At 53.1% G+C, this 15,806-nt stretch overlaps 1 protein-coding gene across 7 annotated transcripts in view; it reads right to left on the bottom strand.

The window, feature by feature from the left end:
• Positions 1-15,379, bottom strand: part of NFATC1 (nuclear factor of activated T cells 1) — a 119,892-nt gene extending 104,513 nt beyond the window's left edge. For 3 of the 7 annotated variants that reach the window (XM_038173987.2, XM_027451198.3, XM_027451200.3), the window contains exons 1-2: positions 14,882-15,378; positions 4,390-5,488 (exon numbers count right to left, since the gene is read on the bottom strand). In XM_038173987.2, the coding sequence (XP_038029915.2) occupies positions 4,390-5,488; positions 14,882-15,017 (1,235 nt within the window). In that variant the 5' untranslated portion in view covers positions 15,018-15,378. Of the gene's footprint in view, positions 1-4,389; positions 5,489-10,400; positions 10,718-14,881 lie in introns of those variants that run through there. The other 4 variants (XM_038173989.2, XM_027451199.3, XM_038173990.2 and 1 more) reach the window with 3 other exon arrangements.
• Between the last annotated feature and the right edge of the window lie 427 nt (positions 15,380-15,806).

Genomic DNA, 15,806 nt, shown 5'->3' with positions numbered 1-15,806 from the left:
CCGCACTTGTGACATCTTAAGAAAGCTGAGGCCCTTTTTCACCTTTAGAAACACCAATTTTGTGAGAAACTCAGCTTCTCCCCAGTAGGGTTGTTCTCTGTCTTATCATCTGGACCAAAACATCTATTTAAAAACAAACAAACAAAACCACCACCATAACAAACAAACAAAAAAAAAGTGCACCCAGAAGGTCCACAAAGAATGTGGGGAAAAAATGTAGCACTTTAAAATCATGATTTTTAAAGAAAATCATGCAGTTTGGGGCCTCAGTGAATGATTTTTTTATGCTTGAGTTTAATACTGTCACAGTCACAAAAGTGGAATCCAAAAAATCCACAAAAAATAAACAAGCCCATTGATGCAGATAAAAGCCAAATGTGCTTTTGAAAGTGGTAGACAGATATCCAAACATACATTCTCTGTGTGCAAATTACAGCCTCCATATGTAAAACTACATGTTTCTCTCTGTGGTTTCAAGAACATATATGTATATTTTTGAGGCTGAAAAGGAGACTGAAGCTTTAAAAAAAAAAAAAAAAAATATATAAAAAATACAGTAGAGAGCTTTTACAAACCATCTGGAACTGGGTGTCTATTCCTGGAAGCTTCTTTTCGTGTGGCAGACCTCAAACATGCCATACACCTGACCCACAAATCCAACCACTTTTCTTCCCACCTCCCCCCCAGCTACCCTACATCTAATGAAAATTAAAGTGATACAGGCTAACACACTTATTGGATTAAACTGTTATTAAAACCGATATCAAAATAAAGTTATTTTGAGACAACTACAAAGCATATAAAGAAGCTGTTACTTTTCAATGAGTAAGAAACTGGCTCTAGATTTCAAGTTTTGTTTGGTCAAGTAGAGCAGCATAAGAGGAAGACGTAAAAAAGGCATAAGACACTCAGAAATCTGGCATTGTCAGGAGTGCCAATCCTTTCTGCTAGAGCCAATAATGATTTGGGACGTGCTGATGAGTGGGTGAGAAATAAAAACAGGATCTTAGTCTTGGAAAGTCACTAATACCATGCTGTCAGTACTGTCTCCAAATCCAAGGGCAAAAGTCAAACTCTGTACTTCCGTCTTGCCTTTGACAGAGCATGAAAAAGTGATGTATAAATATCAGAGAAAAGAAAGCAACTGGTTCAGCCACAGGTTGAGAAACACGGAGTATCACCTGCCTGTACAATAAATGGCTGATGGAGTGCTTCTTCTTGTATATTGAGGTCTGGAAGAGGAACAATTCCCATTGCCACCTCATGGTTTGCTCCAAAGTTTCTCATGTTCATCTCTACTTGGTCTCTCAATATCTTCTACACCAAAAGCCTTGGCCTGAGGCCATGGACAGCAGTCAAAGCACCAGGGACGAAGTCCCAGCTGCACTGGTAACCCTAAACAGCCTACCTGCCTGGTGCCGTCCCCAGCAGCAGGGCCAGGGCCTGTCCTCCCACCCTTTGTCATGAACCTCAGCACCCATACGCTGACTCCTGCACAGGAATCAGGTCGTGTTGGTAGCCCTCGGTGGGGATCTATCAGCCAAAACCTGCTCTGAAGAGCCCAGAGCTGGTGGATCTGGGATGAGCTTCCAAGCTGGTATGCCTCACATTCCTCTTAAGAAATCAGAAGAAACTTGGGGCATGAAAAGACAGTATTCCTGTTGAGTCAGGCATTACTTTCTCTACTCTTATTATCCCTCTTTGTCCCAGTACTTGAAAAGCTGAAAACTGATCGAGTTTTAATTACAATAAATGAAAAACATCAATTTTAGAGATAATACAAAAAAACCCACTGTTTCTCTTTTAGACTAATGCCTGCCATAAACACACAGAAAAGGAGACAGCCACACACCCAGCTCACACTCTTGGAGCTTATTCCATGGCAGGAAAATACAGGGGAATGAAAGGTGGGGGGGTGGGGTGGGGCATCAGTGATTTTCCAAGGCACGCTTGCTTTTGATGAAAATGTAATGCATATTCAGGAAGTGACAGAGGAGGTAATCAAATATGGTTATCTCAAAATCATTATGACCGGGTAGATTTTGGAGCCTGAGTTGTTTGTTGGAACTTACCCCTAAAGCCCCAGCATTTGAAATAGAACAGATGTGTAAAATAACAGGAAAAAAATCCAGATCTGTTGTGACAAATTCTTAACCAATTTTTTTGGAAAGATTTAAAATAACATAGTTTCTGTTGCGTAGGCTGTGATCCTGTTGACGTCTGTGCTCAGTTGCCCAGCACTCACATATACATAAAACGAGAGGTATTTTTGGTGGAAGGAAGCACGGTCAGTGTATCTGATTGGTAAAATAACTTAAAATCACATTTCGACAGTAACTTCCAACTGCCCTAGAGCACAAGTTAATGAGATCACATGGAAACATATTGCGAACCAGGAAACATATTTTATATGAGACCAAAACAGTGGAAAAAATGTTAAATACACAATGTAGTGGGGCTCTGTTTTGTACACTTCACCTTTCTTGTTTGTGTTAGCACACAGGAATGCTAGGTTGCCTTCTCACTGACTACATTAAAGTGCCTACAGGCGACTCTCTGCAATAGAAAGATAAAGATGTGTTTGGTCGAACTGTCACGTTATTGCCCGTGCAGTCTTTGGCAAAAAACAGCCAAACATAAAACCAAACGTCCTGCCTCTCTGATAAATTCAGACTATTTTACACCTTTGGTGGGAGAACACAAATGTTGTTTTTTGAATACTCAGGAAGTCTCTGATGGATTTGCTGGGTGTGGAAAGATCCCATCCCTGCGCTGAAAGACAGCAAGCGCCCACCTGTGGGTGGCTCCAGCAGACACAACAGGACAGTCACATCTCCCAGCGCTGAACTGGGCCAAGGTCCTGCCAAGGAGCTGGGACAATGCAGACAGGAGGATGGGAGAACAGTGAGGATGAGGAGGGACAGTGCTACTTGTTGTAACATGAAGTGCCATGGTCCACGGTCCAGTTTTTGTAGGAAGCAGGTAGCAGAGAAATGCTGGGTGGAGACAAATGAGACTGGCAAGGTTGAGAGCCAGGGAAGCTATTACTAACTAAAATATCACAGCTATGTGTCCACATCTTTCATGTTGGCAAAGACAGTTGTGTTGTTAAAAGCAAGAAGCCATATGTTCTTGGGGAGGGAAAGGAGAGGGATTGCTATCACAGTCAGGGACCGGAACAGGTCTGTGAACTTTTGGAAAGCCAAACTCTTTTTCTGCATCACATGCCACTGTATACGCAGTCTTAAGACTTCAAAGTAAAGACTGTAATTGAGACCAAAAGAGAAAGCAATGCATGTAACTCAAATCCAGGCTATTTGTTCCTTTCTACTTGGAGTCCTCTTATGATAAATAAATGTGACACGTATTATCAGCTTACAAATAAGGTTTTCTTGTTTAAACATAAAAATGGCGGAGAAAGGGAGAAAAAATAAAATCACTGTCCATTGCAGACAGGAAAAGAAGACTGGTATGAAGCTTTCATATAAAGTTTCAGATTGTTCAGCCTGGAGAAGAGGAGGCTCAGGGGCGACCTTATCGCACTCTACAGATACCTTAAAGGAGGCTGTAGTGAGGTGGGGGTTGGCCTGTTCTCCCATGTGCCTGGTGACAGGACGAGGGGGAATGGGCTAAAGTTGTGCCAGGGGAGTTTTAGGTTAGATGTTAGGAAGAATTTCTTTACTGAAAGGGTTGTTAGGCACTGGAACGGGCTGCCCAGGGAGGTGGTGGAGTCACCATCCCTGGAAGTCTTCAAAAGGCGTTTAGATGTAGAGCTTAGGGATATGGTTTAGTGGGGACTGTTAGTGTTAGGTTAGAGGTTGGACTCGATGATCTAGAGGTCTCTTCCAACCTAGAGATTCTGTGATTCTGTGATTAAGTAAGTGCTGAAGTAAGTTGTAAAAGAAACATATTCCTACCCTGTTTGTATTCACTGTCTGTAAAGCACAAATGTAAAGTGCCCTGTAACAGCACAATAACAGGAACATCTCATAGTCCTGCAGCAAAAACATGTTAAGACATGATGAACAACATCGATAAAACCTTGGTTTGATGGTACCCAATAGTCCTGCTGCCTGTCAAGCTTCTGAATACCCATGAATATCCTATTTTGAGACTGTCTGGACTTGGGCTTGTCCCCTGGGAAGCAGTAACCAGTTACAACCAACAAGCAGTCAACTTCTGGAGTGGCCTTTTTACCCTTTCAAAGATGTGCTCATGGTCACAACACACCAACGACAAGAGGTGGCATCACAAGAAATGGCTAAATGAAATGAGTGGATGGGCAGATTTGGCTGGCCAAACAGATATGGGAAGGGGAAGGAGGAAAAAAAAAGAAAAGCATACAGTAAAGATATTGTCAGGATTGTCCTCTAAGTTAGGGCTCCTTACCTCATGTAGGATGTAGGAGACAGAGACTTTGGTTTGGCCCACTGGTATGGATGCTGTGGCACAGACAGGTACTGCTCACAGAAGTTTCCTTTCCTGATGTGCTGAAAGCTGGAGAAGTCTTCTGGTGACAAATCGGCAGTTGGCGATATGGTCCCATGATCCTCGCCAGCCGGTTCGGTTTTGAGAGTCATGGATGGGGTGTGGTCAATAGCGGTCTTCCTCGACTTGATGGGAATCCCATCGTTCATATCTATCGTGCTGTCGGTGGTGAGAGCATTGATGGCAGCGACAATGGCAGAGCTGGTGTACTGGTTGGTGTTCCCCAGCCACGTCTCGTCTGTGACACTCACCCGCGGCGAGTTTTGTGGTGAAGGTGTTGGGGAGTGATGCGGTGAGTAGGAGGTCTGCCGGCCATTGAGGCTGTACTTTCTCTTGTTACAGGGAGATGGAGGCCTGGAGTTGCGAGCCCCCAGCCAGTTCTCCTCTGTGATGCTTGTCCTGGGAGATGTAGACGGAGAGTGCCTCGGTGAATTGAGCAAAGTGCAGGCCACCATGCCACGCTGGTAGCCTTCCTCTGTGTCAGTGGTCTTCGGAGAGACACATGGGGACTGCCACGGAGAGGTCTGGGGAGAAGTGTATGGGTACGAGTAGTTGGACTCGTAGGAAGATGCTTCAGAGTTGCAGCTTCTGGAAGACAAGCTACTAGCTGGACTCAGGCAGGACGGGTCTCTGTACGCCTCGATGTTCGGTAAGTTCAAAGTGGCAGTGGAAGGTGATCGCTTTGCATTTGGGATGGCTTCCTCAACCTCATCGTGGAAAAACTGGTTGTTGTTATGATGAAGTCCCATGTAAGAGGTGATCTCAATTCTAGGGCTCTCCAGTGCTGGAGCTCCATTAGGTCTGATGTTTGGAGGCAGGTAATACTCAGAGGCCCCACTGTCAATGTGTCCTCCATATCCAGAAGGATGATTTGTTGATGGGACAACTGAAATGACGGGATTTGATGTCTGAAGGCCATGACATGGAGTTGACAATGAGGAATGTGCCACATTTAGAGGCAAGCCAGCATTTACGTTTGAAGATGTATAATTATAGTGTTCTGGAAAACAAACAAACAAACAAAAAATAATGATATGAAGTGTTGCACATAAATACTCACTTAGCAACATACCGAGCTGGAGTGGAGGAACATGACAAAAGACACGAGAGAACAGCACTCTTTGACAACCCATCAGACAGGCATACTGTGTTAGGGGAGAAGCTGCAGGCTTGCATCCTTGAAAACCCCACTAACTGAGCAGCACAAGACAAGCTGTCTTGTGACAGGGATGTACATGGACTGAGTTTGTCTTGAGGAGACATATGTAAACCTTCAGAACCAAAAACTGAGTCTTCAAACAGGGGTGCATCAGCATTCAGAGACTGCAATGCTGCCCAAGAGATGTGCTTTTACACAAGAGCCTAATTCCCTCACTGAAAAGCTGGAATATTAAAAACAAAAACGAACAAAAAAAACAACAACACACCACCAACAAAAAAAAAAAGTGGAGGCAGACTAAAACAAAGAACATGATCAACTGCATTCTGTTAAAAAAATTATACACAACTGAAATTTCCATTACAGAGAATTTCCAAACGGTTCCAGTTAACTAGGTTTTTGGAACGAGATGGATCTATTGACCTGCTCTCATTTCTGGGACCACTTATCCTCCGGCCCAACTGGCAAAGACCAGGTGATGGATAAACATGGATGTGTTGCTGCTTTGTGACAGATGAAATTCCACTAAAATTGCTGGTTCTCGCGCATGCCACATTAAGCACTGCCAGCAGTGTGCTCTTGGCCAACTCTCTAAGCATGTTACAGCTCCGGGTGTACTAAAGAAATAGCACGGTTCTGCTGTGTGGAAAACCTGAAAAGTGACAGATCACATCACAGACTTGCACCAACACAGGGGAACAGCCCAACCTTCACGCACCTTCATCCACCTTCATCCCTGCTGTGCTATGGAGAACGTGGCCTGCAGGAGACCATTCTCTCCTCGCCCCACTGTCAGCCTGCTGGTGGGGCACCTTCAGCTCTGCTCCCTCTGCCCTGGGGCTGCATGTGGGTCTCTATATGCCACCCAGGGACACCCCAGGCTGTGGACAGGGAGACAGGCAGCCGTTGGTGCTATGAATGGTGGTAGGATCAGGAGTCACCCCGTGCTTTCTTGCATAAGGAGGCCTGGCGTCACCGGCACACTTGGGCCAGACACCCTCATGCTGGTGTCACTCGCCATGTGGGAAAAGATAGCAAACCCTTGCTATCAGCCTGATGAATTTGAGATTTGGGTAATGCTGTTCTACAAGTTTATTCACAGCAGGCTGGAAATACACCCCACTACAGCTCCATGCACAACCAGCATTGCCCCGGGTTTGTTAGGGCAGCGACGCTTTCCCATATGACAGAGGGAAACTTTGTGCGCCCCTAGCCAGACCTGGTCCACACAGGTAACTGGTTCCCATCCCTCCCAGGTGGCAAGCTCCTGGAAGTGCCCCACGTCCACCTTCCCCGCATAGATGCAGAAAAGCCCTGTTAATCATTGTGACTGGTATTCCCAACACAACTCACTCCCCAGAAGCACTGTGGATGCAAACAAGCCTCCGAGCAGGTTATGCCAGCCAGTGCTCCCGGCTATTCGCTTTCTTTTGTGTATGAGCTCAGCCCTCTCTGGTGTCATCCTCCGGCTATCCCATGCTCATGTTTCTCTCTGGCAACCACTCCGAGACAAATGGTACTTACAAAAAATTAATGTGCTCTAGCAGTTTCACAGCTACTCTGTGAAGTTCCAGCTGCTTTGTGCCACGTCAGGTACCATTCACAAACAATAAGAAACAACATCTTTTCAGCTCACTTTCTACTCTACCTTCAGAAATGAGGTGTTTAGTGAGAAGAGTCATTAAATTACAACAGAGCATACTGCAGATAGAACTGGATTATTCAACAGCAAGGCAAGGAGGAAATGTGGAAAAGGGGGTGCTCCTTAAGATGGGTTATCTGACTGCAGTGGTCATGGCAATGCACAGTTCTGCCTGGGGGACCAGAGCCCTCTCCTTCCAAAATGAGTTGCCTCTTCTTACTGCCCTGTTGTGTGGCAGCACTGCTCGCTCACAGCTACTGCAACCACTACTTCTTTCTCGCTTTTCACAGAAAAAAAAAAACACCACACAACAACAACACCAAACATCAAAGTGGCAGTCAGCGGTAAGACCTTCTCCGTTTCAGAAAGTGGCCTCCAAGGCAGCCCCAGCCCCTTTCTGCTTCCTCCGGCTCCGGAGGCAGGCGACGTCCCTGGCGCTGTCCCAGCTGCTGGGATGCAGGCCCGGCTCTTCCTGGCAGCCCCGCCACACGCGCCCCATGGGCCCTGCTGCACGGCCGGCCCCTGGCACATGGCCAGAGACACTCGGGCAGGGGGCTGGGGGCTCTGCGGGGTGCCCCAGCTCTGCGCCCACCGGGTGGGCTTGGCAGACCTGCTGTATCTGCTGACTGCTGCACCAACGCCTTAGTTATTATAATTAATAAGTAAATAAACAGAGATTGTTGTTACCTGCGTGAAAAGTACCGTGAACCCAGTGATACTCCAAAATCTAATGTGCAGCTAGGGTAAAAAAAGCTAGAGTAAAAATCGGACACTGAAGTCTGCCAGGGATCTGCAGCCCAGGCTGAAGAGCTGATACAAAGCCTCAGACTGGCCTCAGGAAACCAGCTTAAAAAATGTATATATAAGCAAAAGCTACCAATGCTCCAAGCAACAAGTCCTCCTAATGCACATAGCAAGGAATAGTCTCTTTTAGTACTATCATGCACATTTTTAAGAAGTCAACTTTTAAAGGGCATAGGAAAAGTACATGGTGTACATCTTCTCACACAGTAGTACTCAAAATCAAAAGATCCAAAGCCTTTACGTACATATATTTAGGTAACTTTTCAGACTGTGTACAAAGGATGCCCAACAAATATAAAAGCCTGAAAACCAGACCTAGGGACAAGACCAAGCCCCTGGCTTGTGCACTAAGACCCACCAGATACATTTGTGAAAAATCACATTCCTGTGCTCAACTCCTGTATTCACAAAAATCCATCAAACACACACAGTGAGTGTTCATAAAATGCTGTTGTTTCCCTCACAACGGTAAGACACGCAGAAATAAAATGCCAGTCTTGAGAGGGAAGGGAGATGGAAGTGGCTACATAGGTATAAAACTACACCACATAGTGCAGCTTTGTAGGGTATTTTGACAGCGCTGATACGGATGAAAGGAAGGTAATGCTTGAGCATGGGCAGCCACTTTGACTGCGACCCTGATCCACAGAGGCTCCCTGCACAGCGCAGAGCCCATGAGCCTGGGCTTATGCTTGTACTGCTGTTCATGGGCAGTAACTCACACAACTTGGTACCACAGCACTTTCAAAAGCCTGTTTTAGTATCTTGAGCCAAACCTCGGTATCAGATAGACCAGCGGAGGTATGCAATGGTTCGGTTGCCAACATATTTACACTTACATTAGGTATAACTAGAACAAGAAATTGGACCCCTTGATTTGTGAGCACACCTTCACATTACATTTCACTTCATGACAGCATAAAAAAAAAAAACACATTTTTTTCTCTAGTTAGTTTTACTGGGCATAGGCTTTATCCCTTTCCATCATTAACAAGCTGATCCTACAAAGCACTGAGAACCATCATTTTTTATTTATACACTTTAAATAGGACTGCTTAACACCTGCAGCTCAAAGGGGCTTCAGAGAAGGCAAAGGCTGTTTTACACTTCCAGACGTGAAGCCACACCTAGGCTTACACTGAAGTTTATGCTTTCAGCACTGCCTAATGGAGTTACTCTTCTCACTACGACTTTGACACTTAAGTTGTTCAGGCCCCTCCACTTTCCAGGTGCCTAATTCATAGGAAATTACGTCTATAAAGCTTGGTGTGACACTCTTAAAAACTAATTTTCTAAAAAACTGGGAATCTCCTTGCAGCCATCTGGACACTGAGAATGTGCTGGAGAGCAGGGCATTAGGAAGGGGAGCACCATGCACAGCTATGCCCTGACAGGCTGTGATATGCAGGGAAGGGTTTGGGAACCTCCTTTGATTTAAAGGGAAAAGCACTGGAAAAAAAGAAAAAAAAAAAAAAAAGTAGAAAAAGAAACTGGAACAGCTTTAAATCACCTACTTTTACTTTTACATTGACCTGCTATCGCTGAGGCTGGGACAGCCCGCTTGGTATCGGGAAGCAACGACAACTTTCTGTGTGTGTGTGTCAGCTCCCGACTCCTTTACCCTGTTCCCACCTCCAGTATTGCTCAAAGTCATAAAACTGCCACACGGAGACACCGGGCTTGCAAACCGTGACCCACGACGAATCCGGGACCGTTATTTTTGCTTGCGGATGACCTTCAAGCCTGAATGCCTGGAGGACCGAAACCCTGAGCCGAGCTCGCTCCAGCTCACGGGCGGGGGGCGAGAGGAAGGGCAGCAGGGGCTTTTCCCCCGGTCCCATCTCTGCCACGGGGCGAGGCCGGACCCGAGCTGCCGCTGTCGGTCGCGGGGCTGCGGAGGGTGGCGGAGAAGCGGCGCTGGGCTCGCTGCCGGCCAGCCCCTGGCAGCCTGCGGGGACGGCTCGGTCGCAAGCTCCCGGCTGCGCACGCAAGGCAAAACTCCGGCTTTCTGAACAGCTCCGAAGTTTAACAAATCGCACCCGGGCTGCCTCCCGCGTGGCCTCCCCTCCGAGACGTGTCACGGTACAGACACAAGGGCACCGAAAGGGAAAGAGGCTCCGGGCAGGATTTCACTGCTGGCTGCCGGTGCCCCCCGCTCGCCGCCCCGCAGCTGCGCAGGACCCAAAATATCGCCCCCGCCTCTGCCTCCCGCTCGGGAAGGACCCCCCGCAGGGCCACCTCCCCCGCCCCTTCCAGCAGCATCCCTCCCCCGGGACCCCCGGAGGTGCCTCCCCGGCCGCGACCCACCTCCGCCGCCGCCCTCATCGCTGTGCTTGTACTCAAAGAGGAAATCGAAATCAAACTCCTGCTCGGCCTCCACGCCGGTCATGGCTCCTGCCGCCCGCGGCGACCCCCGCCCGCCTCGCTCCGGCGCCCAGGCGGCGGCGCAGCCCCCGGCCCGCCCCGTCGGGCCCGCCCCGTCGCGCCCGACACCTGCTGCCGCCGGCACAGCGGGGCCGGGACGAGCTCCCCTCGGCGGCGGGGCTCCGGAGCGAGGCCCCGACAAGGCGCAGGAGGCGGCCGGCACGGTAATGTGACCCCGGCCCCGACGGCCGGCCTATCTCGCTATCGCCGCCGCCGCCTCTGATCCGCCCTCCGTCGCTTTGTTGATGTTTCCGGGTCGATGCAAACAACCGCCTTGCCCTGCCCTCCCCCGCACCCCCCTCCCGCGGCACCGGCTCGCACAGCGCAGCCCGCACGCCGCGGGGAGCCCCCCCGGGGGTCGCCCGCACCGGGAGGGGGTGCGGGCTGGGGAGAGCCGGGGGCGGCGGGCTTTCACCTGCTCCCGCACGGTGGAAATCGCAATTGCCGCAGGTGCCGGGATCCCGCGGGGCGGCACGGTGCAGCCGGGGAGGTTTCTGCCCTCGGGGCTTCGCCTCCGCTCGCCTTGTCCCTGGGGGAGCCGCGCCGGGCGCTGAGCGCTGCCGAGGCACTGCTCTTGCTCCGAGGGTCCCCACCTGGCAGCTGCGAGCCAGGAGGCTCCGAGCTCCTGCTTTTTTTTTTTTTTTTTTTTTCCCTTTTCTTTTTTTAATTTATTTTACTTAGTTGCAGCACCCACTAGTGCCAACTGCTATAAAAAGCGCATTAAAGCGGGGCTCGCAACACACCAGTTGCCTCCGTGTGCCGGGCCGGGAGAAGTCCCCTGGCCCAAGCTGCGTTGGTGCGGCTCGGCCGGGGCATGAAGAGTGGCACGGTGCTTCCCCGGGCTGTGGGGTTCTGCTGCTTATATGGGTTTAAAATCGGGTCGACGAAAAGAAATAGCGCCCATCTCGCATTAGAAATGCACTTCTGTGGGAGCATACAAAGCCATTTTAAAGTCTCCAACACGCAAATGACCTCTCCGGCCCAGCAGCTAGGGCTTGCTGCGACTGCTGAGCTCCCAGAATTTAAGGCCGGATTTCAAAATGAATAGCTTTTTAAAGCCGTTATGGAAATGGTATTCCCTTCTAAACCGAGGGAATACCATTTTCCAGGCTTATGGCTGAAATCTCCACTGCAAAGTGCCAGGAAAACACAGTTTTTTTCCATCAGAGTCCATCACGCTTTTTCCCCTCCCCGCACGGCCGCGGCGAAGTCTCGACGTGCCTCCGGAGGCTCGCCGGGCCCGGCGCACGTCGGAAGCCCCCGGAGCAGCCCCGGGACAAGGTCCCTTCGGCCCCGGCACCCTGCCAGAGGGCGGCCCTGTCCCGGGACAGGGCTTTGCCCTGCGGATGAAGGGGTCTGGTCCAGGGCGGAGGCGGTGCCGGGCCCGGGTGCCAAAGCGCCGTGCGGCTGCCGTCGGTCCCCCGCTCGGAGCCGCTTCCCCGAAGGGCCGGGGCTGAGTCACACGAGTGTGCAAAAGGCCCTGAAAGCAGCGGAAAGCCCCGCCTGGAGCTGCCGACCCGTCGGGACCGCGCTCGCCCTGGGATGCCGGAGCAGGCCGGGGACGAGCGTCCCCCGCTACCCGCGCACGGCCGCACCGCAGCGCGGCCCGACGGCACGGACTGCCGCCCCTCCGGTCTCCCTGCCGAGGGCCTACAAGCCGGACAGTCGCCTCGTCCGCACCCCCAGCCTCCGCGGCGGTGCCCCCGGGTTTCACGGGGTTCATCCCCCCCCCAAGGAGGGAGCTTCCCGCAGGGCCCCTATCTCCTGCCAGGGCTCGTCGGGAGGGAGGCGAGGAGCAGCTCCCCAATTGCTCCCGTTGCTTCCACTCCTCTGCCTCTTCCACATCTGTTACCCGCAGGATGGGTAAACTGTCCGAAACTACCGTCCAGGCGGTCTGATTGGCCAACTCCATAAATATTAGCGCCGTCAATAAAATATTTCCATTGGCACCCTTCCCTTGGAGAAGTAAAGATGTAGATGGAGAAGTAAAGGTAGAGCCGAAGCGACGCCATACGTGGGGACAGAATAAGCGTAGCGCCAGTTACTGCGCTGGTTTAAAGCATTGAAAAGGGGCGAGAGAAACGAGACAGGGGGGAGCCGATGTGCTCCGGGGCAAGGCAAGCTCCCCGTCGAGCTTTACAAACCGACCGACGGACCGCCAGCCCAAACGCAGCATCTCCCCGTAGTGAACCCAAATTGTGCCAACTCCACCGATCACACTGCAGGTCCAACAAGTCACCCAGCAGACTGGCTGCTCCAGCCGCAGTCACACAGCCTGAAAAAAGATTTTAAATCGTATGTGGCATTAACCCTCAGATATTTTCTGGACTCTGAACCTCTGTAGGAACCAAAGAAAAGAGCGGGGGCCGAGCTGTGCCCGGTCCTTCCACCGAGACACTGCGAGAGTTTCTTCCCACGCTAAACATGAAATAACCTATTTTCTGTCGTCTTTTGGTAATCAAGGAACACCTTAATTTGCAGGCAGTAATCCTGACTTTTAGGGTCGTCGTCGTCCCCGTTTCCTGGATTGGGTCACACCTTCCAGACTGCCTCATTTTCTCAGTCCCTTACAAAATCTACCATCAACACAGGAGAGAATTATCGAAGAGTGTCGGTGACATTTTAACACCGGGATCACAAATGCCACAGAAATCAAGAGAGGGGATCGCTTTCTGACAAGAGACTCCATTACACATTTAGTCTCTGGGTGTAATTTTTACAAGTTGGTGCATTCCCTGCCCTTCAAGTCCGGAGCACTGCAAAGGCTGCACAGCCCTCGGGGGTCCGAACGGGCGGGAGGAACGAAAGCCAACGCGATTTAATGAAGCAGTAATTATCTTCCATCTAAAACTGCCCTTGCATGCCTCAAAAGTGGAGCCGTGGTTGCAGCCACGCTCGTAGCTTTTGCATTGACAGGATCGTGTCAACTGAAAGGAACCACGGCAGGGAAAAATCTGTGTTGAAAGGAAGAAAGAGAGAGAGAGAGAGAGAGAGTGAAGAAAGAGAAAGAGTAGAAAGAGTAGAAAGAGTAGAAAGAGTAGAAAGAGGAGAAAGAGGAGAAAGAGGAGAAAGAGGAGAAAGAGGAGAAAAAAAAAGAAGAGAAAGAAAAGAAATTAAAGAAAAGAAGAAAAGAAAGAAAAATAAAGGAGGGTCCTGAGCGACTGTCCAGCTTTCCTGGGACCAGCCCAGGAAGGGGAGCCGCGCTGTCCCACGGCGGAGCTGCGGGATAAACACGGCGGACTTGGACCCGACCCATCCTCAACTTTTTCACAACTTTCTAAGACGTGTGGGCTTGCTATGCCCCGCCTGGGGCCGGCAGGCCATTTCAGCCCGAGCAGCAGCAAAGCGGAGGCAAATAGGAAGCGAAGCGGGGAGCCTGGCAGCGCGGGGCGGCAGGGCAGGGGGCTGCCAGCAGGCCCGCAGCCGGGGGCTGCCCCACACCTGCCCCGGCACGGGGGCGATGCCCAGCATCACCCCGCAGGGTCCCCCCCGGCATCCCGCTCTGCTACCGAAAGGCTCTGGCTCGCAGCAGCGACGTGCGAAAAGGCAGCCAGGCGTCAGCGCGGTGCTGGGTAACGATGCTCCGGGGAGAGAAAAATGTCCCGACTGGCACAGAGGAGGCTGCAGTCAGTCCCCGCGCCGGCAAAACGCTGCCCCTGGCACTGGCACGTTGAGTGCAAGCCGACAAAGCGCTTCCCAAGCCCCGTGCCCGCGATCTGTCTCTCCAGAAACTTTGTCGGCGTGCTTTCAGCGCGCTTTGTGGAGCAGGGTCACTGCAGGGTAGTTACAAGGAGTCGCGACACGGCGCTGGGGCGACACGGGGCCGGGGGGGAAGCGGCGGAGCCCCCCGCAGCCTGCCCCGGCTTGCGGGATTGTTTTGGTGCGCCAGGGGACGGCTCACGGCTAGCACGGCGCCTGGCACTGCCCCCAGACCCTCTCTGTAGGCGGCTTCCAAACTGTCCCGAGAGAATTTGCGAGGGCTGCTTGCAATTACAGGGCACATTCCGCCCCCTCCCCAAAAAAATCAGGCCTGCGTCTCGGGGCGGGAGGGGGGGCAGTCCCCGAGCCGGGGGGACGAGTCCGCGGCGCTGGCTCCCGAAGGGACACCAGCAGCCAGGCGGGTGCAGCCTCCCCGCTGCCCGGCCGGCACCGGGACCGGGACCGGCACCGGGACCGGGGCTGTACCGGGACCGGGGCCGGCGGGAGGCGCCCGGGAGCGGCTGCGCGGCCGAGGCGGCGCCGTGCGAGAGGCGAAGGAGACACCTATTGGCAAGCGGCCGCCGGCAAACCTCCGGGCCGCCGCGGGGAAACACCGGGGGACACCGCCACCCTCCCGCCCGCACCCCCCTCCCGCCGCCCGTTACCTTCCTCCGCCGCCTTCATGGTGCTGCCGAGCGGGCGGGCGCCGCGCTGCGGGGCCGCCGCCGGCTCCTGTCTCCCGCTGTCTGCGTCCCGCGACGGCGGCGCGGCGGTGGCGGCCGGCGGGGCAGCGCTGGGCATCCACCCGGCGGGGCGGCGAGCCCCGGCACCGCGCCCCGGGCCGCCGCCGGCCCCCGTTCGCCCTCCCGCCCGCCTGCCCGCGCCCCCCGCCCGCCTTCACGCCCCGGGGGCCGGGGCCGCGCCGCCCCCGGCGTGGGAGCCGCAGCCGCGGAGGCACGGGAGCTCGCCGCCGCCGCCCCCCCGGGGCCGGGGCATGGAGAGGAGGGCGGGTGTGCGTGGGGACTGCGGAGGCACTGCCCGCCGCGGGGCGCCGGGGCCGGCAGGCGCTGCCCGGGCTACTGGGGCGAGCGGGTGAGCGGAGCGGGGAAGTCTCGCTCTGACGCAGGGCTGCGCGCCCAGCGCCGCCTTTTTAAAGCTGGAAAACACCCCCCCCGCCCCCCCTCCCCCCCCACCTCCCTTCCCTTCCCGGCCCCCTCTCTCCCCGCCCCGGCCCCGTGATGTCAGCCGGGCCCCGGCCCCGCCGCCGGCGGGCGGCCAGCGGGAGGCGGGCACCGGCGGGCACCGACGGGCCCCGGCCGCCGCGTCGCCAACTCGCTTCTCCGCGGGGCCCCGCGGCCGCCCGGCACGGCACGGCCCCGTCGAGGCCGACAGCGGCGTCGCCGGAGGCTGCGTGCGCTCCTCGGGGGAGCGGGCGGCACGCCGGGGTCGCGAAGTGAGGGAGGGGAGGGAAGGGAGACGGGGGAGAGAAGGAGGGAAAAGGAAAAAAAAAAAAAAAAAGAAAAGCGGCCTTGCATGCTGAAATCATTATGTAAAAAATCGCAGGCTTCCCCCGCTGTGGAAATTTGGAAA

The sequence above is a fragment of the Anas platyrhynchos genome, chromosome 2 (assembly GCF_047663525.1).
Source record: "Anas platyrhynchos isolate ZD024472 breed Pekin duck chromosome 2, IASCAAS_PekinDuck_T2T, whole genome shotgun sequence".
Taxonomy (NCBI): Eukaryota; Metazoa; Chordata; class Aves; order Anseriformes; family Anatidae; genus Anas; species Anas platyrhynchos.
This window is presented reverse-complemented; position numbering and strand designations above follow the sequence as displayed.